Source organism: Sinocyclocheilus anshuiensis, unplaced genomic scaffold, assembly GCF_001515605.1.
Source record: "Sinocyclocheilus anshuiensis isolate Anshui unplaced genomic scaffold, SAMN03320099.WGS_v1.1 scaffold624, whole genome shotgun sequence".
Taxonomy (NCBI): Eukaryota; Metazoa; Chordata; class Actinopteri; order Cypriniformes; family Cyprinidae; genus Sinocyclocheilus; species Sinocyclocheilus anshuiensis.
The window spans coordinates 317,560-339,152 of record NW_015554128.1 but is presented as its reverse complement, the minus strand read 5'-3'; the positions used below and the strand labels follow the sequence as shown (position 1 = coordinate 339,152).

Genomic DNA, 21,593 nt, shown 5'->3' with positions numbered 1-21,593 from the left:
CAGTTGGTTTTGAAGTGTTGGTGCTCAGTTTTATTTCCAGTGCATTCACTCTAGCACTTTTCTGAAAAAAAATCCAGGGGACTATATTATTGATGTTCTTTATGATGCTTTATTGTGATTTTAATTCAGTTCATTGGAAGGAAATGTACACCATTATCTCATGCATTACCAAAGAGTGTAACAAATAAAAGAAAAAATGCCCAGGATCCCCTTTGAGAGATAGCAAAATAGACTAGAGTTAACCATACCCCTGGATCAAACCACACAGAATATACATATACAGAAAATAAATGGTGCAATACTTGCCAAAATAACTTTAGCCATTAATGCATTGTAACAATCAGCTTAAATGATCGCTATAACCATTTTTGGATATATATTTTGAAATGTAGTGTGTCAGATTATTGAGTCATGTTCAAATTAGCAGTCAAGCAGGATCTTTTATTCAATGGTATTCTGATCTTTACACGTCATTGGAGTGCATGTGCAGCTGTTTATGTATGTGTAGTTATGACGGATATCGCTGCTGTTGGCACACTTCAGTGTCACCGTTTTATTGGTGACATTCGCCGCCTTGCAGCAGGAACAGCTGTGCATCAAATCGTTCGCGTAGATCGAATACCTGTGCAAGTTTCCAAGAAAACAGCAGTCAGATGAGTGTAGTATAGCTGGATGAGCTTAAATCAGTTTATCCTAATATACAGTGTCCCCACAAATGGAGATTTTCCCATAGCTTTTAACAGTTTGTTGAATTGTTGAACTGATGCAGAAAATGCCAGTATCGGAGCCGATACCGATCCTGAGTATCGGATCGATTCATCCCTAGCTTAGACTTCAAATATGCAGTTTGTTAATAAAGATAACATCTATTTGAAAATTTGCTTCGACGTTTTCGGAGATATGAGCTCCAGTGCGTCAGTGGCCATTCAGCGCTCATGAACCCGCCGAGAGCAGCCTCACCTCGGCCAGATCTTCTGGAATTTGCCGCTGGCTCTGATGTCTCTATAGTGGTTAAATATGAGATACAATTCGCCCGCCGAGAGCAGCCTCACCTCGGCCAGATCTTCTGGAATTTGCCGCTGGCTCTGATGTCTCTATAGTGGTTAAATATGAGATACAATTCGTTTTGGGTAAATCTAACGGGCAGTCTTTGGTCTCATTAATCTATTATTTGTTCCAGAGCAAATAGTTTTGGAGAGCAAAAAGTCATCACGTTATATTTTATACAACTTCAATGCTGTATATCAGAGTGCTGCCTTTGTACTTTTGACTGAATTGTTTAGCAACTTTTATGATGTTTATTATTCAATAAATTATATTTTATATACATAGTATTATTTAGTAAATTGTGTGTGTTCCTGATGGTGATTTTAGTGACATTGTTCCGCCATTAGATGGCGACAAGAGACTGTCTGTTTTACAAGTCAGCGGTAAAGACTTTTATATCGAAAGAGACTGAAGCGGAAGTTATTTTTACTTTTAATAACAGCTTGTAAGACGCAGTTAACAAATGCACTGAGCAGCGCTGTCATCTGAAATCACCCTTAATAGATGAAAGGAGAGTACGACAAAGATATCGCTTTCCTCAGCGGACTTTCAAACTAATGTTTTATTGTGAAGATGATTGAGCTGAAGAATGAATGTTGTATCAGCTGCAGGTAATCACACTCGCTCAGTTAATCTCTCTCTCATAATACTCTACATAATACACGGCTTTTAATACAGTAATACAATAAGCTTTCAATGAAGCAACTCAACGTTCCTTCGTTACTAGTTCTAAAGTGACGGTTTCGAATTAGTAACGGAGGCTTGAGCTCATCTGTTGAACTGTCAAACTGAGATTTGAATCTTTGGCGGAAGGAAGTAGGGGAACCCACAAAAGAGGGTTTTTAAAGACACTCCGTTGTTGTTTTTCTTATGTATTTACACATTCGTGCCGTCGAACTGTAGTATAAATGCAATATCACACGAGGAGACGTGAGACAGCCATATCTCACATCTACTAGTGTGATATTGCTCATAAATCTTTAAGTTATGGGAAATATAATTTTATCAATAACTACAAATCAACATTTGGTCCCAAACTAGCTAATCACTACTGAGCACCAGCTAAAATTATTCTTAATTTTACAACAGTGTTATTCATTTGGGCATACTATAGATGTTTTTCTTCACATTTCCCTCATTTTAACATTTTAAATGTTATAATATTGATAATTATTTAATGTTTATTGCTAAGTCTTCAGAAAGAAAGTCTTACGAAATATAATATGAATCATGTTAGTAGTTACTCACATCGATTTACTGTCACAGTGGCCAGTGCAGGATGTAACTTCTACATCCTCGATGGAAGTGCAACCATTGACATGCAGACGGGTGTTGCTCTTCTCAAGAACACAGTTGCTGGTGATGTTCATCACACCAACACAGTTTATGGTTTCACCTGAGATATAATAGAGGTATGTAAGCCTGTGACTTTTATGAACAATGCTGCATTTTACTGCATGCACTGCATTTTATATGGTGCAAAACATGTTATTTTTAATTTGCTTAACGTGTTAAATGATCTGCACAAGGCAGACAAACCATTTTAACATTAAAACAAATAGTTTGTCAGTATGTTCAGTGTAAAGAATATCTTACAGATCTGGCAACATCCATCAGTGTCAAATGTTAATGTTTCCTGTAAAGACAGAAATAATAGAACAGAAAACATTAATTAGATATGGTCAAATCTCCAGTTTTCCAAAACATATTGCACATTTTCATACAAAAAAGTACATATTTAATGTTCTTGAAACAGTACACAAAATTTTCCAATCCAAAGTTCAAACAGTTAACATGGCCATTTATAGTATTAAAAGAATATTCACCCCATTGTGTCATCAGTTACTCAACATGTATTACTTTCTTTCTAGTATGAAACACAGAAGCTGTTATTTATAGCAGAATTTCCAAGCTGGTCTTTTTGTACAATGAAAGTGAATGTTGACCATGGCTATCAAACAAGGTTTTTGGGAATAACAACTTAAATTTTGGTCTGTTCCTCCCATACTGTAAAGAAGACTTGGAATAAAGCACACGACTTTTATTGGTTACTTTTTATTTATTTATTTATGTATTTTTATTAAATCTGACAGCCCCTGACCCCCCATCCCCTTTCACTGTTTGGAACAACATGAGGGTGAGTAATTGATGACAGAAATGTTCCCCCTCTTTGATATATTAAACAAATCCAACTGCAACTCTTGTTTTGTTAAATAAGGAGTGTGTTTCTTTGACTGTGTTAATTGTTTAGAGAGCATTGACTTTAGTCTGGAGAAATGTGAAAAAAAAGTTAAGAAAAACTGTAATACATCAAAACCAAACATCCAAACTTAAGCAGTAGCACAAAGCAACAGTAATACAGAATACAAACTTACAGGCTTACAATCCTTTGGATTAAAGTCGGGGCATTTTTTTATGCTCTCCACAATCACAAGTGAGTTATTAACTTCATTGCAGGTACCAGTTGTACATTTAAACTTGTACGCCTCGTGAGCCTAAACAGAAAGGCAGAGAGGCTATATGAGAATTGAAGAACAACTCAGATAATTTATCCGATGAGCTGAAAGAACGAAGAAAACATTGAGAAAATTTGGCGATGTACCTGGAGAGTATGTCTGGTGTTGTCCGGCGCATTATAAATACAACATCTTTGTCTACACATTCCACAGCACTCTCCTTCTTGTTTCACATATTCAAAGCACTTGAAGGGTAAAAAGTTTGTAGTTTAACAATTAATTCCTTTTGACAGACTCATTAAAAAGAACCAGAGCCAGATTCACAAAACATTCAAATCTCCTAAACTCGCATTTTCTTCTTATTTTGTAATTTAAGAATAAAATTAGGAATATTTTGTATTACCAAAAATACTTTTACTTAAGATTGTTCTTAAGACAAAACTTGAAAAGAATTCAAATTCTTGAAGAGAATGTTTTTTAAAAATCATTGCAAATAACTTCTTAAAGATATTAGAAATTGAATCTCTTTTTTTTTCTTAAGAAGACTTTGTGAATCCAGCCCTAGTTCTTAGGAATAATTTGGCCATGAATAGGACATAATAGCTCACACTGTGTTTTCTGTTGTGTGCTAGTGAACAAAGCTATATCACCACTGTAGAATAAATTAAGGAAGCCTGTACTGCATCAGAAAATGACAGGCATACAAAACACATAGAAAACAAGTGTGTCATGTGTGGAGTATAAGCTAATGATTTTACTTACAGGATTACAGTCACGTGAACTTGAGTAAGTGCACTTCTCAGAGCTCTTCTCAGTCACGAGTGAGCCATCAATTTCACGACAGGTAACATTTCCACATTTGTAAATGTGGACTTCTCCAACCTGACAAAAGACAGACAGACTCCATTGTGATGGAAGAACAGAGCAGATTCATTGTCTGATGAACTAAAAGAATGAAGAAAAGTTCATAAATGTTTACAAATGTACCCGCATTCTATATGTGGTGTTGTCTGCCATGTAAGTACAGTTCCTTGGTACACACTTTCCACAGCAGTCTTCTTTTTGTTTCACATATTCAGAGCCCTTGAAGGGTAAAAACACGTTTGCAGTTTAATAATTCATTCCTTTTGACAGACTCATTAAAAAGAACCAGAGCCAGATTTACAATCTTAACTCTTATTCTCTTATTTTCTCTATTTTCTAATTTAAGAATACAATTAGGAATATTTTGTATTCCCAAAAATACTTTTTTTCTTAAGATTGTTCTCAAGACAAAACTTGAGAAGAATTCAAATTCTTGAATAGAATGTTGTTAAAAATCATCATAAATAACTTCTTAAATGTAGAAATTTTGTATCTTTTTTTTTCTTAAGACGACTTTGTGAATCCAGCCTTGGTTCTTAGGAATAATTTGGCCATGAATAGGACATAATGGCTCACACTGTGTTTGCTGTTGTGTGCTAGTGAACAAAGCTACATCACCACTGTAAGTGTATTGCGTCAGAAAATGACAGGCATACAAAACAGATAGAAAACAAGTGTGTCATGTGTGGAGTATAAGCTAGTGATTTTGCTTACAAGTTTACAGTCACGTGAACTTGAGTAAGTGCACATCTCAGAGCTCTTCTCAGTCACGAGTGAGCCATCAATTTCACGACAGGTAACATTTCCACATTTGTAAATGTGGACTTCTCCAACCTGACAAAAGACAGACAGACTCCATAAGGATTGAAGAACAGCAGATCCATTGTCTGATGAACTAAAAGAATAAAGAAAAGTTAACAAATGTTTACAAATGTACCCGCATCATATATGTGGTGTTGTCTGCCATGTAAGTACAGTTCCTTGGTACACACTTTCCACAGCAGTCTTCTTTTTGTTTCACATATTCAGAGCCCTTGGAGTGCAGAAATAAGTTTACAGTTTCAATAATTCAGTGGTACCTTTATACTGCATTCTCAAATCACAGTCTTTTTAAGCTCTACTTTTGAAAATGCTGAGGAAAGAGCAACAGGTGATGTTAATGAGGAGGTGAGCAGAGAAACATGAACAACCACTCAGTAAATAAACTGATGTGTCTCACAAAGGTAAAATATACCTAGTTCATTTCAAATCGGATATAATCAAAAACTCGCAGTTTAGTAAGGAAATCTGTAGTGACCTCAGTTACCGCTCTGAATGATTCATTGGTTGAGTGATTCTGATTCAAACCACTGACTTGCCAGTAGGTTCAAGACTCTTCTGTGAATCCTTTTGATTGACTCATTAAAAATAACTCATTCTTAAGAATCATTTGTACATGAATTAGACATAACAGCTCACGCTGGATGTTTGTTTATGCGTGTAGGCAACATTGGTGTGCACTCTAAAGTAATTTGGTAATCAACTAACCGCACCTCATGAGATGATCTATGATAAAAGCACTTGTGGAAGCACACATGGTTTGTGACTGTTGCCAACGACGAGTAGATTTTAATTTGTTGTTAGAAATCTGGAATTTTTTTCACATTTGCGACCATTTTTGTCACAGTATGGAGCCGCACAGAGAGTATAGCTAAATGTGAGATGTACAGTGACATCAATCCCAATTAAAGTAGTAAGGAGAATCAGGATGAACGTCATTGTTCAGTGAGCCACAATGTCACTAGTAAACAAGAGTGCAACATCACCACTGTAAAATCATCATCATAATACTTCAGAAAGTGACAGCAATACAAAATACACAGAAAACAAGTGTGTATTGTGTGGAGTTTAAGCTAGTGATTATACGTACAAGTTTACAGTGAAATTGACCCGAGTATGTGCACTTCTCAGAGCTCTTCTCAGTCACAAAGGAGCCGTTAATTTGACGGCAAGTAATAGTTTCACATGTGTAACGGCGGACTTCTCCAACCTAACAAAAAGACAGACAGACTCCATTGAAGAACAGAGCAGATTCACCGTTTGATGAAGTGAATAAAATGATAACAAATACAAGAACATGATCAACTTGATACAAAAATGAGAAAACTGATTCGGGCCGAATAGCATAATCTTGTAGCCAATCAGCAGTAAGGGGCATGTCTACTCATGATGTGGAGGAGAGAGTGGTCAGTGCACAAGACGGACATTAGCCGAGCCGAGCAACAGAAAGATAGAGATGGTGGATAAAAAACAAAAGAGGAAAACGTCTGCGGAACAAAAGAAGGCTTAAGGCAAGAAGTAGGACCCGTGTAAATATCGGATCAGCTTTCCAGCGCTGGAGAGAACTCAAGGAGCGGAAGGCCTGCGATCGGACGCCGAGGTTGCTTTGTTTCTTCTCGATAGGAGAGTAACACCGTGTCTGCGCCGCAACAGCTAAAGTCTGTCTAGTACGGGACGCGACAAAGCGACCGTTGAAAATCATTTGAAATTTGTGTCAATACGTCATGAATAGAACGCAGCAGCAGTTTTCTGTCGGGGATTTGTCATGTCGTGCCGCGCCACATCCAGTGTAGACCATAGATATGTATATATATCTATGGTGTAGACAGCATCACTGATTATAATGAGTTCCATAGTATTTTGTCGCGCCGCGCCATTCGCGTCCGGTGTAGACACGGTGTAACATTGGTTTTGCTTTGTTTCACAGAACTAAACGTTGCCTGGGTTGCGTACGTATGTGTGGGGCGGAGCTATCAAAATAGGGGCGAGACCCTTTTGGGGTAGGGGCGTGTTTGTTTTGGTGATTTCAAATGTCTGCATTGGCTACCAGAAATCGCTTACCCCACTTTTAATGCTTTTGCTTAATTTTAGAATCTTTCATCTATAGTTAATTAATACAAAAAAATTAACCTAGCAGCTCACCGTGTACTCAGTATTATTGTACACACAGACATCTTTAGGCACTAAAAAGAAAAAAATAAACAATTTTGGAAATTGCTTATAGAGAAACTTCACCCAAAAATAAAAAGGAGACATGGTGAAGAATGCACTTTTCAATACAACTGTGATGAATGGGTACTGAGGCATTAAAGTTTCGGAAACAATGCAAAAGCACCATGATTGTAACCTTAAAGTGAACTAAACAAGTTATGTGCCATATTCCAAGTCTGATGAAGTCATATGATACCTTTAAAGACATTGTAATTGGTCCAAATTAGTACAACAACAAAACCCCAGCCCACATTCATTTCAACTGCATTGACAAAACTGACCAGTTTCTCCTTTTCACAGTTACATGGGTATGGAATGATATGATGAAAAGTAAATGAGAGAAATATGTTTTTGATGTGAGCTATTATTTTTAGAAGTTGCAGTTTTGTAGAGGAAAAAAGGATTCACTTAATTTCTTTGTAAAAATTGCTTTCTTGGAAAATACAAAAGGTTTTTGACAAACAGCAATAATATTTGAGTAGGAATCAGTAAGACAATTTGATACTTACCACAGGAACAGCAACGGTCTTCAGTTATATTTAATGCTAATTCAAATCCCACATCACATTTCTTCATAAGACATTGCTCAAGATCACAAACTGAATGGATGAAGAATATTTAAATTAATATCTCTGAATGTTTTGTAACATTGTTATGAGTTTATGACTGTTATTAGGTCAAAGTGGAAGAAATATCAGTCCCACTTTATATTAGGTGGCCTTAACTACTATGTACTTGCATTTAAATTAATCTTTTGATACAATGCACTTATTGTGTCCATACATGTTTTTACATTGTACTTATATTTTAAAAATACCTGCATGTAATTACATCTGTAATTAATTACATTTATAATTACACTGTTGACCCATCCCTTATACCTTAACCCACCCTTAAACCTACCCATACCACCAAACCTGTCCCTATACCTTACCCGTATCCCACCTCAATAGCAGCAGAATTGTTTTGGGTTACACTTTATTTTAAGGTGTCCTTGTTAGTGTAATTATGCATATAAGTACTGAGTAATATTAATTAACTGCATGTACTTATTATATGGTTATGGTTAGGATTTGGGTTTGGCATGTAATTATGCATAATTAATTGTTATTATAATAGTAAGTACATGTAACGTGTAACGGACACCTTCAAATAAAGTGTTACCGTGTTTTGCTATACAATATGAACACAATAAGTGCACTACTAATTTTTTTATGTAAGTGATTAAGGCCACCTAATATAAACTGGGACTGAAATATCAAGTGGTTTTACGCTCATTTGATGCCTATGACCACACCAGCAGGTTGAAACTAGATCAGCCATTTAAGTTTAAATGTCCTTTAAGTCCTTGTGTGTTTTGAAGTCCTTATTGTTCTTACCCATGCAATGTTAGCAATTATTATCAACTTGTACTGTATTCATAGTCACAGCTGAGAATATTTTTATCAGCAATATCAATGTACACTTATAAGTCTATCAGACACATTTTTAAATCTTGAATCAAGAGAATCAATTTATATCAGCTTTCTTTGATTCTTGATAAATTCTTGATAACTTACCACAAGTTGGACAGCAGTTTTTAACAGCTCTTTTGTATCCGTCAGCACAGGGGATTTCAGTTAGACACTTTACAGGCTTTTTCAAAGGAATGCCAGAAGTGGTGCAATTATATATGTTACAATCAACTGTCCATGTGTCCCCAGGCTGCAGAAAAGGAAATTAGTTGATGACAGTTAGTTTTTGGTAATTTTAGTTTAAATTGTGAAAATGTGTGATGTCTCTGACTAAAATGAGTTAAGACCCTCTGCTGTTAACAAGAGCCTGCAGCTTTGGTCAAATATAGGGTGGAAAAGAGGGAATTGGGGCCCTAGACAACAATTTCAGCTGAGGGGGTCAGAAGCAATAAACACTACCTGGGCCCTGGAAACTCTAGTGACAGCTAAGATGTTTCTAAGCCCATGTTACTGCTGTATCATTGTTTCTCTGTGCAAGACACACTTTAAATTATAGTGACATACCTTTCTAGGTAAATCATCAGGGCCAATGCAATCTACAAAGAGGGAAGAAAAACAACCAAATCAATAATATGGCATCAAGACGCATTAAATTAGCAAACAGAGAAAGTAAATGAAGAAACACTTCTTACCGCAGTAAGATGTACACATATTTGATGTCATATTAACCCGATATTGGCCATCAGGACAATAACAACCTTCCGTTATCATTTGGTTACAATCAATCCTGTGACATTCTTTCTCTGCATACATATCATTGTACCTAGTTGAAAAAAAGTACAATAGAAGTAGAGATTTGTCAATTAGAATGACTACTGAAATGCAGTACATTTTACAGTTACATTGAGTCATTTAGCAGACGCTTTTATCCAAGGCGACGTACAAATGAGATTTTAGAGCATTCAGTATTATAATTTCACTTATTAAATATGATTATTTTATGAATATGAATATGAACTGATGAGATTTATTACGATGTACTGCAGGATTTTTCCACTTTAGGTCCACATGCCTTGTAGATTTTGTGACTGGGACACTTGAATTCTGAGACAGAAAACGATGACAAGATGGCACTTTCAGATACAGTATATAATATCATGATTTAACAGTAAATATACAAATGTATACACACATTACACATGTCAATGTTACTACAATCGTGTGTGCTTTTGTGAGTGTACCACATAGCCCTTTGAGGACAGGTGAGCTTCTCCAGTCCACACAGATAGACTTTTGACCACATAGCTGTGCATAGGCCTCCACACTAGCACAGGCAACAGACTCATTTCCCATTCTTGATACATCATATACACATGCCTTATAATGGTCCTGATAGGGAACGACATTATGGCAACTTGTAAACAAACTGTAAACAAAATACAAAACTGTGAGCCCCCCAAAAATTCAATTTCACTGATTTTTGTAGAGAATGACTAAACAAAAACATGTGAATTGTATTTAACATCATGATGTAATTCTTTTAAGTATCACTCTCAAACTCTGTTTGTCTTTTGCCTTACTTGCTCTTGATGATTTCACAGACAGTAATGTTTGGAGGGCTAGATGGAGAAGGAGGTACATGAGGAGGTGGAGAAAATTCACATCCTGGGGGGACCATCCAAAATTGTGCCATGTGCTCACATGAATTGTCGATTGTTCCATTAGGAAGTCTGCAGTCATTTCTGGTGTTGTTGTCACAATACCCTACAAATTATCGACAGAATCAAACAGAAGCAAAACCCAAACTGTATATTTTCTGCATATTACAGCTGCAATAAACCAGGATGGAAAAGCAATAACCAATATATATTCAGGTGGAGATGCCAGATATAGTTACTACTTCAAAAGTAAGTAACAAACACAGTAAGCAACAAAAAATATTTTGTTGTTCTCACTGAAGGTGGTCTTCTAATTAAAATGAGTTCTATCAACAGTATGCTCCATACGAGACATTGTCATACTGTACATAAACTACAAATTACTTTTCTTTCATTATGTAAAACAGCTCTATTAATCACAATTGCATTTACTGCAGAAAGAGATCTGTACTTACCACACTGTCCTTGTGTATTATCATGAAAGTAGGAGAATGGGAGTCTGATTTTGACATCTAAATCTCCGACTGTAATCTCAGTTTTGATATCAGAGATATTCAGAGTCACTGTCATGCCAGTAGTAGAGATGATGATGTTATCGATTACATATGTTGGCTTTTTCTCTTCATCATTAACATAGACCTAAGGGAAATATTTATGATAAAAAATTTAATACTATGTATTACATGAACATGCTGAATTTTTTGTTTTTGTTTTAGGGATTTTAGGGAGGTTTTCAAATAGATGTCTACATTCCCTCAGTAACCGCGGGACCTGATTGGATTTCTTGCAGTACAGGATTAAATTTACACTGATTAAATGCACACTGTCACACTGTCAGCATGGGGGATCTAAATTAGGGTAGAACGGTTGGAAAGAAAACATTTTAAGCAGAGAGCATTTGTACACTAAGTAAAATTCAGCGCGAGTAAGGTACTAGTCCTGTGCAGACCTACTTTTAAATGCTAGAATGTTTTTCAAGAGTGTGAGTTTTGGTAAACAAATTTGTCTGAATAAACTTACATGGATCACTTCATTATTGCTGGTCAGCTTGATTTTGTAGGATTTGTAATACACAGTCACATACTCAGGGCAAGCAAGAAGGTCTGTAACATCACAATAGTAGTTTTTAACATGGACACTGATATTGTATCTTGGGATGATTTCTTGGAACAAAACATAAGTGCAGTTTCCTTGGAAAGCATAGTATTGTCCATCAAAGGTTCTGTAATGAGGGTCACCCCAGGTCATGCACAAACCTGTTGGCTCCGAAAACAAGTTAAACAATAGTTAAATATAATGCATTGCCAAAACAACATTATTTTTGATAGCATATTAAAAGATAAATTTGAACAAAATGTCAAAAAACAAAACAAAAAACAATATGATTTAAACTCACATTCACACTCATACTTATAGCAGCAGCCATTGTTATAATACACCTTCACAGGATCAAACCCGTTGTCACATTTATGGTTTGTAGTTATTGGTTCACAATATACAGGTTCCGGGGTGAGTTTTCCATTTTTGCATGTTAACACAGTGCATGCGTCTGTCTGTTATAGGAAAATAGAAGTTCAAAGGAGTTCAATAAAACTGAGTAATAAAGGTTAATAAAACAGTCATAATTCATTTCAGGGCTTTTTACAGTACAGTAGTACAGTAATAAAAAGTAACTATTATTTTTAAATTATTATTTATACACTGAAATAATAAACACAAATAGTATTTGATGATTGTTTTTAGCTTCTCTTATTACCGTGTGATTGTCAGATCGAATCTTTTTTACAATATAACAAGAGGAGTTGCAATAAGCAGTATAGCACTCATCCTGTAGAGGGCTGATTGTTGAACCTATAATTACAATCAAAGATTTAAAGAAAAACAGTTTAAAGTTCAAAACCATGTCCACCAAATCATGTCTATTTCAAACTAACTGTAAATCAATCTAAAAAGCAAATTTACATGCACTAAACAGACACAATAATAATAATAATAATTTTTATTATTATCAAGGCAGTACTCACCCACTGGGTAGTTTACATTTTCATATATGCAGAAACATTTGGTAGACATAGATGTTTCTGTTGTTGTAGATGGTGGTGTTATAGTTGTGCTAACTGTTGTAGGAGTTGTGGTTGACACTGTAGTTGTTGTAGAGATAGCAGTAGATGTTCCTGTTGTTGTAGATGGTGGTGTTACAGTAGTCGTGGTAGTTGTTGTAGGAGTTGTGGTTGACAGTGTAGTTGTTGTAGAGCTAGCAGTAGATGTTCCTGTTGTTGTAGATGGTGGTGTTACAGTAGTCGTGGTAGTTGTTGTAGGAGTTGTGGTTGACAGTGTAGTTGTTGTAGAGCTAGCAGTAGATGTTCCTGTTGTTGTAGATGGTGGTGTTACAGTTGTCGTGGTAGTTGTTGTAGGAGTTGTGATTGATACTGTAGTTGTTGTAAAGCTAGCAGTAGATGTTCCTGTTGTTGTAGATGGTGGTGTTACAGTAGTCGTGGTAGTTGTTGTAGGAGTTGTGGTTGACACTGTAGTAGTTGTAGCACTAGCAGTAGATGTTCCTGTTGTTGTAGATGGTGGTGTTACAGTAGTAGTGGTAGTAGTTGTAGGAGTTGTGGTTGACACTGTAGTAGTTGCAGAGCTAGCAGTAGATGTTCCTGTTGTTGTAGATGGTGGTGATACAGTAGTCGTGGTAGTTGTTGTAGGAGTTGTGGTTGACAGTGTAGTTGTTGTAGAGCTAGCAGTAGATGTTCCTATTGTTGTAGATGCTGGTGTTACAGTAGTCGTGGTTGTTGTTGTAGGTGTTGTGGTTGACACTTTAGTTGTTGTAGTGCTAGCAGTAGATGTTTCTGTTGTTGTAGATGGTGGTGTTACAGTAGTCGTGGTAGTTGTTGTAGGAGTTGTGGTTGACAGTGTAGTTGTTGTAGAGCTAGCAGTAGATGTTCCTGTTGTTGTAGATGGTGGTGTTACAGTAGTCGTGGTAGTTGTTGTAGGAGTTGTGGTTGACAGTGTAGTTGTTGTAGAGCTAGCAGTAGATGTTCCTGTTGTTGTAGATGGTGGTGTTACAGTAGTCGTGGTAGTTGTTGTAGGAGTTGTGGTTGACAGTGTAGTTGTTGTAGAGCTAGCAGTAGATGTTCCTGTTGTTGTAGATGGTGGTGTTACAGTAGTAGTGGTAGTTGTTGAAGGAGTCGTGGTTGACACTGTAGTAGTTGTAGAGCTAACAGTAGATGTTCCTGTTGTTGTAGATGGTGGTGTTACAGTAGTCGTGGTAGTTGTTGTTGGAGTTGTGGTTGACAGTGTAGTTGCTGTAGAGCTAGCAGTAGATTTTCCTGTTGTGGTAGATGGTGGTGTTACAGTAGTAGTGGTAGTAGGTATTGTGGTTGACACTGTAGTAGTTGTAGAGCTAGCAGTAGATGTTCCTGTTGTTGTAGATGGTGGTGTTACAGTAGTAGTGGTAGTAGGTATTGTAGGAGTTGTGGTTGACACTGTAGTTGTTGTAGAGCTAGCAGTAGATGTTCCTGTTGTTGTAGATGGTGGTGTTACAGTAGTAGTGGTAGTAGGTATTGTAGGAGTTGTGGTTGACACTGTAGTTGTTGTAGAGCTAGCAGTAGATGTTCCTGTTGTTGTAGATGGTGGTGTTACAGTAGTAGTGGTAGTAGGTATTGTAGGAGTTGTGGTTGACACTGTAGTTGTTGTAGAGCTAGCAGTAGATGTTCCTGTTGTTGTAGATGGTGGTGTTACAGTAGTAGTGGTAGTAGGTATTGTAGGAGTTGTGGTTGACACTGTAGTTGTTGTAGAGCTAGCAGTAGATGTTCCTGTTGTTGTAGATGGTGGTGTTACAGTAGTAGTGGTAGTAGGTATTGTAGGAGTTGTGGTTGACACTGTAGTTGTTGTAGAGCTAGCAGTAGATGTTCCTGTTGTTGTAGATGGTGGTGTTACAGTAGTAGTGGTAGTAGGTATTGTAGGAGTTGTGGTTGACACTGTAGTTGTTGTAGAGCTAGCAGTAGATGTTCCTGTTGTTGTAGATGGTGGTGTTACAGTAGTCGTAGTAGTTGTTGTAGGAGTTGTGGTTGACACTGTAGTCGTTGTAAAGCTAACAGTAGATGTTTCTGTTGTTGTAGATGGCGGTGTTGCAGTTGTAGTGGTAGTTGTTGTAGGAGTTGTGGTTGACACTCTAGTTGTTGTAAAGCTAGCAGTAGATGTTTCTGTTGTTGTAGATGGTGGTGTTACAGTAGTCGTGGTAGTTGTTGTAGGAGTCGTGGTTGACACTGTAGCAGTTGTAGAGCTAGCAGTAGATGTTCTTGTTGTTGTAGATGGTGGTGTTACAGTTGTCGTGGTAGTTGTTGTAGGAGTTGTGGTTGACACTGTAGTTGTTATAGAGCTAGCAGTAGATGTTTCTGTTGTTGTAGATGGTGGTGTTACAGTAGTCGTGGTAGTTGTTGTAGGAGTCGTGGTTGACACTGTAGCAGTTGTAGAGCTAGCAGTAGATGTTTCTGTTGTTGTAGATGGTGGTGTTACAGTTGTCGTGGAAGTTGTTGTAGGAGTTGTGTTTGACACTGTAGTAGTTGTAGAGCTAGCAGTAGATGTTCCTGTTGTAGATGGTGATGTTACAGTAGTAGTGGTAGTAGTTGTAGGAGTTGTGGTTGACACTGTAGTAGTTGTAGAGCTAGCAGTAGATGTCCCTGTTGTAGATGGTGGTGTTACAGTACTAGTGGTAGTAGGTATTGTAGGAGTTGTGGTTGACACTGTAGTTCTTTTAGAGCTAGCCGTAGATGTTCCTGTTGTTGTAGATGGTGGTGTTACAGTAGTAGTGGTAGGAGTGGTGGTTGACACTGTAGTAATTGTAGAGCTAGCTGTAGATGTCCCTGTTGTTGTAGATGGTGGTGTTACAGTAGTAGTGGTAGTAGGTATTGTAGGAGTTGTGGTTGACACTGTAGTTCTTGTAGAGCTAGCCGTAGATGTTCCTGTTGTTGTAGATGGTGGTGTTACAGTAGTAGTGGTAGTAGGTATTGTAGGAGTTGTGGTTGACACTGTAGTTCTTGTAGAGCTAGCCGTAGATGTTCCTGTTGTTGTAGATGGTGGTGATACAGTAGTCGTGGTAGTTGTTGTAGGAGTTGTGGTTGAGAGTGTAGTTGTTGTAGAGCTAGCAGTAGATGTTCCTGTTGTTGTAGATGGTGGTGTCATGCATTCAGTTCTGTTTGGTTTCTCACAGGATATTTTTCTTTCAATTTCCTGTCCTTGGCCATCTGTTCTGGCTCGGCTGTTGTCAAACCACTCTGACCATTGACACAACGGTATTTTAGTTTGTGTAGTAGTTGTAGAGGTAGTAGTAGATGTTCCTGTTGTTGTAGATGGTGGTGTTACAGTACTAGTGGAATTAGGAATTGTGGGAGTTTTAGTGTATGTTATTGTGATGCAACATTTTACACGAATTAGATGATTATGGCAAAATTTAAATGAATTTTCTTTGTTTGAACAAAACAGTCCATAAGTTGTATTGCACGACACTACTTGATTATATTTCCAGTTATTGCCTGTAAAGTTTCTTTTATTATAATTTGTCATGCATTCAATTTCTTCTGGTATATCACAAGATATTTTTTTCTCATTCCTCAATTTTCCGATGGATTCAATTTCCACTCCTTTGTCATCTTTGCTGGCTCGGCTGTTGTCAAACCACTCTGACCATTGACACAAAGGTCTTTTAGTTGTTTTAGTAGTTGTAGAGGTAGTAGTAGATGTTCCTTTTGTTGTAGATGGTGATGTTACAGTAGTAGTGCTAGTAGGTATTGTGGGAGTTGTAGTGTTTGTTATTGTTTTGCAACATTCTACACGCATTAGCTGATCATGGCGACACTGTGGTGACACTGTGGTAGCTGTAGAGCTAGCAGTAGATATTTCTGTTGTTGTAGATGGTGGTGTTACAGTAGTAGTGGTACTTGTTGTAGGAGTTGTGGTTGACAGTGTAGTAATAGTAGAGCTAGCAGTAGATGTTCCTGTTGTTGTAGACGGTGGTGTTACAGTAGTCGTGGTAGTTGTTGTAGGAGTTGTGGTTGACAGTGTAGTTGTTGTAGAGCTAGCAGTAGATGTTTCTGTTGTTGTAGATGGTGGTGTTACAGTAGTAGTGGTAGTTGTTGTTGTAGTCGTAGTAGTGTAACATTCTTTAACACAAGTCATGGTTTCATCCAATAGATATGGAGTGTCTGGAGGGCACTGAGGAAAACATCCTGTGCAAATAATTAAGAAAATTATTTTGGTGATGCACAGACAAGGCAAATATATATATATATTAGGGATGGGAAGATTCCCAGATTCGCTTGGCGCATCGGCATAAAAAGTTAACGATGCGATGCATCGGTTTAAAAAGTGTGCATCGGCTACAAGTTGGCACTTATATCGCAATGCATCGTTTCTAACATATTTAATATGTAATAATATTGTATTGTAATAATAGGTAAATTAAATGTAAGCTAGTACAGTACTAATTAATTACTAAGCTCAAATGAGTTAATGTGTGTTTCTTATAGCAGTTAAAATATAGTCATTTTATTTATTATTTATTTTCATTTTTAATTCAGTGATTTTAACTTTTAATTTAGTTATTTTAATGCTTTAAAGAACAATTTTAGATTGTAATGTTCTAGTGTTCTGCTATCTGTTCTGCAAACTATAAAAGGTACAGCTGTAATAAAACCAGAGAGAAAGGCTGCATGGCTAGAAACTGTAAAAAAAAGTCAAACATCGGTAGCTGCTTCATATGTATCTTTAATGTATCGTATCGTTGGCTATGCATCGAGATGCGTATCGTATCGGCCTGAGCCATGAGATGCACATCCCTAATATATATATATATATATATATATATATATATATATTTGCCTTGTCTGTGCATCACCAGTGCAAAATGTAGGAAAGAAATACCCGTTTTGATTTAGTATTGTTTTGTATGTAATGTACAAATTATAGAAATGTGATTGGTGTAACTTTTTTCTCATAAAACAAATGTCAACCACTGAATCTTGCACTTAAAGTTAAGGCAAACAGTAAATGTAAGTAAACAGACAAATAGGGTCCTTAAAATATAATTTGATGTTAACAAGTTAGCAACGTCAGCAAATTCATCTTTTTTTAGCCTTCATGAAGTCTGCAAGCTTTGGTACAGTCTATAAAACAGACAGAGTATTAAAAAAAATTACACCAACCTTCAAGTAGAGGAATTTGATCAGAGCAAGTTCCTGAGGGGTTTTTGCAGGTTTTCAGGCAGGGTGGTCCACAGGATTTATAGTGCCACTCACATTTTCCCGGAGGGTTGTAGTAGTCACAGAATAAGGCTGCAAAAACAACCACTTGTGTCAGTACAATGAAAATATTTATAGTAGACATCAAATCAAAGAAGTTTATTTAAAGTGTTAGTTCACCCAATAGAAACCGTAAAAAAAAAAAAAAAGGTCCAATAATATGTGAGAGAGTCAGTGGTAATATCATTGGGTTCCTATTGGTCAGTGTTAAAGGAACTTAGCTTAGCCTGACAGTTATGACCAGGTCAGTTTCCCAGATATTTGGCTGTAGTACTCAATGGCTGCATATAGGCTGAAATCTATATAAACCATTGTTTTAACGAACTTAAACTCTTAAGTTTTAGATTTTATCACAAGTTAAAATTGTAGAATTAAAAAAAAAATGTGTTGGGTGAGACTATACAAATATGCCAAAATATGCTTACAGAATACTGACAAATCGGTTACACTTTATTTTAAGGTGTCCTTGTTACAGTGTAATTATACATTTAAGCACTGAGTAATATTAATTAACTACATGTACTTACTATATGGTTATGGTTAGGATTAGAGTTTGATTTAGGGTTACTTGTATGTAATTATGCATAATTAATTATTATAATAATAAGTACATGTAAAATGTGTAACAAGGACACCTTAAAATAAAGTGTTACCGATAAATCTGACCATGCTATAAGGAAAAGACAAAGTAGAGGACAGAGTAATCATTTATTTCTAACAAAAAAAAAAATCAAATTTCAATTAATCTAAAAAGGTAGAATGGTACCAAATGGTACCAAACAGGAAAGAATAAATGATAAACCTAGCAAGTAGCATGTTTCAGATATGTTTTGTTTGGAATCATCAACAAATCTTGCAGTAGGACATTGATCTGATTTTGAGTGTGTGTGTGTGTGTGTGTGTGTGTGTGTGTGTGTGCGCGCGCGCACAGTGGCTGATTGGCACATTAAAAAATATATATAATGGGATGAAAATGGGAATGTCGGGATGAAGACGACAACTCCCATGATTCCACACGGCGTCATCAAACTACGCCTTTGATTCTTTGTTTGTTTTGAATACGTGCCCTCTAGCAGCAAAAAATTACATATTGTGCCTTTAAGGAAACTATTTGAAAAAAACCCAAAACAAGATTTTGCCCACATTTGTTCTGAAGGATGCTTGAGGGTTAAAGGCAATAGTAAAATATTAACTGACATTTAGGAAATATTAGGACTTACGGCATATGCTTGGGCTCCGCCATGCCACACAAGCTTTTTTTTTACGGCATTCAGCAGCGTAAGCTGCCACTGCAGTACAGAAACAATCACAGTCACCCCCAGTGTCACATGCACAGGTGTCCTTTACACAGGCATCATAGTATAGTCCAGAATCCACCTAGGAGCAAAGAAACAGAACATTTCATAGCTTCTATCATGTTCTTATTCATGTCACATTTTTGCATGATTTTCTTCCTCTTGGTTACTGTTAGTAGATATATCATGTTGAATTAAGTTAATATAAGATATTAAAGGGATAGTTCCCCCGAAACACCCATTCTGTCATCACTCACCCTCATACCAAGCCTGTATGACTATCTTTCTGCTACAGACCACAAGAAGATTTATTGAACAATGTTTCAACTGCTTTTGTACACAAAAAAGAAAGTCTTTGGGGTCCATAGAAACACTGAACCCCACCAATTGTCACTGTATGGATGGGGGAAAAACACAATTTTGTTTTTTTCAAATTATCTTAATATTTTGTATTCCAAAGAAGAACGATTTGCAGATTTGGAATTTGGAATGAGTAAATTATGACAGAACTTTGGGTTAACTATCCCTTCAGTAATAATTAAACTATTTTTTAAAATATATTTATGTATTTATTTATTAACTAAACCAAGGATGGCTGAATATGTCAAAGAATCTCTTATGTACAGACAAAGAGTTTAAAGCAGAGGGTCAAAATTCGGCTTGTTTTTGTTCCAAACTTTTAAAGGTGAAGTTTAATTCCTGTGCCACTGTTGTCACCAAAAAGTATTGTAACAATAACTAGATAGTAAAGTTCGTAGACAAACTTTGAAGTTGGATTGAGAAAGCCAGGCCAGAAAGTTTTAAAAGTTTAAAAGTTTTTAAAAAGTTGTAAAAGTTTGATGGTTTTCAGTTTGAGATAGTTTTCAGTTTAAAATAGTTGAAAGATTAAAGTCTGAATGTTGTTACCATGATTAGCAAGTTACTAGCATGTTGTTAGCATGATTAGCAAGACCAGCCTGACCAGCTCAAAAGGTGCCAAAACCACTTTAAAACCAGCATGGGAGACTAGCCAAAGCATCCCACCAGCTTAGACTGGTTTTAGCTGTTTTTTCAGTAGGGAGTTGTTCAGCTTTGCTATAGCATTAGACAGCTTAAATACACCATAAGTCTCATTGTACAAAAGTTTTCACCTCCTCAATGAAAGTCTATGGGATTTCGGGTGGTTTTGATAGTCTGGTTTACGAAAACTGGAAGTCGGATCAGTTAGAAAAGTGCTAGCAACTAACTTCAGACCAGTCTGAAGGTCTGACCCGAGTTTGGAGTCTAGGAGGAGATGCAGTTCAAATTTTGGCTCAGAAATAGAAGAAGAAGAAGAAGATTAAATAGTAGATCAGTAAGTTGGCTTTCTCAAGCCATCTTAATGATGGACCGTTTTCACATTTCCGGGTTTCTCAGCAGCGGAAGTCGTCATAGTTGGGTTAACTTAAAGAGCGGTGAATGGGAGAGTACCACAAATATATTGTTTGCATTCCCATTTGTTTAAATAGCAAAAGAAAAACTCCACGATAGTGTTTTCCTGACTTTCAATAAAAGGGAAAAAACTGAGAGAGACTGTTAACAGCAGTCAGAAGAGAGAACGATGTCAAATTTACCGTCCCTCCCATAGACGCTGCATTAGAAACACCCGCGCATTAGCGTAAACTAGTCTTTTTGTAATTTGATGCAAAGGTAATATAATACAAAGAATAATGTTATAAATGTACATACATTTTTAAAAAAATACAAATATGAAAAACTTTATGATGCTGATGACCGTTAAACGCGTCATCACAGTCTTGTGAAAAGAGTCCATTGTTTTTAAACCGGTTCTCCAAAAACATACCCTTTCTGCCATTGGTTAGTTGAAAGTATGTGAACTTAAAAAAAATTACACATGTAACTACTGTACAAAATAGTTTATACTGTTACTTACAAGTGCGTGACAAACTTTAAAGACATCACTTGTTATGATGCTGCATCGTTTTTCAGCCCAGACAAGCCGATGTGGACTTTCTTTACAAAAGTCTATCATGTTTGTCAAATCTGGGCAGTCAGGATTCGCCTTCCAGCTATTCCCAAAATCTGCTGGATCCGTCACCACTTCTCCATTGTGCTTCATAAAGTCATTGTTCGCATTACCATCAAAGTTTCCACACAGTCCACACACCTTGCCCTGCCATAGAGGTCATGAATGGATGTTTAGGTGAGTAGATGAACAAAGGGTAAAGTGATTGTGTGTGTTTGTGTCTGAATGGGTGTACCTTTAAAGAATGCATACCTTAAATTTGGGATCAAGTTGGAGCATCAAACTTGTTTTATTGTCCCAGATTAAGTTCAAAAGACCTTTGACCTCTGTGACAATATATATCCCTGCAGTATGAATCTGATATTGGTAATCAGTGTCATTGCCAATAACTTTGACTTCATCCTCGGAAAAATGAATCTCATATCTCTGCAGGATTTGAATGGTAAGTATCAAAACATTCTCCGTAACTCCAATTTATGTAACTGGATA

General features: G+C 36.7%; 1 protein-coding gene across 1 annotated transcript in view; it reads right to left on the bottom strand.

Annotated features, from left to right (window-relative positions):
* Positions 1-441: 441 nt before the first annotated feature.
* LOC107670193 (mucin-2-like) overlaps positions 442-21,593 on the bottom strand; it is a 40,934-nt gene continuing 19,782 nt past the window's right edge. Inside the window, exons 24-49 of the mRNA XM_016462715.1 lie at positions 21,357-21,530; positions 21,012-21,251; positions 19,025-19,181; positions 17,709-17,837; positions 16,446-16,733; positions 13,850-15,782; positions 12,534-12,811; positions 12,266-12,360; positions 11,906-12,062; positions 11,530-11,765; positions 10,965-11,148; positions 10,432-10,615; positions 10,093-10,277; positions 9,886-9,955; positions 9,544-9,674; positions 9,416-9,447; positions 8,957-9,101; positions 7,907-7,996; positions 7,329-7,369; positions 6,277-6,396; positions 5,305-5,400; positions 5,082-5,201; positions 4,266-4,385; positions 3,431-3,542; positions 2,296-2,443; positions 442-622 (exon numbers count right to left, since the gene is read on the bottom strand). Of these exons, the coding sequence (XP_016318201.1) occupies positions 442-622; positions 2,296-2,443; positions 3,431-3,542; positions 4,266-4,385; positions 5,082-5,201; positions 5,305-5,400; positions 6,277-6,396; positions 7,329-7,369; positions 7,907-7,996; positions 8,957-9,101; positions 9,416-9,447; positions 9,544-9,674; positions 9,886-9,955; positions 10,093-10,277; positions 10,432-10,615; positions 10,965-11,148; positions 11,530-11,765; positions 11,906-12,062; positions 12,266-12,360; positions 12,534-12,811; positions 13,850-15,782; positions 16,446-16,733; positions 17,709-17,837; positions 19,025-19,181; positions 21,012-21,251; positions 21,357-21,530 (5,646 nt within the window). The remainder of the gene's footprint in view (positions 623-2,295; positions 2,444-3,430; positions 3,543-4,265; positions 4,386-5,081; positions 5,202-5,304; positions 5,401-6,276; positions 6,397-7,328; positions 7,370-7,906; positions 7,997-8,956; positions 9,102-9,415; positions 9,448-9,543; positions 9,675-9,885; positions 9,956-10,092; positions 10,278-10,431; positions 10,616-10,964; positions 11,149-11,529; positions 11,766-11,905; positions 12,063-12,265; positions 12,361-12,533; positions 12,812-13,849; positions 15,783-16,445; positions 16,734-17,708; positions 17,838-19,024; positions 19,182-21,011; positions 21,252-21,356; positions 21,531-21,593) is intronic.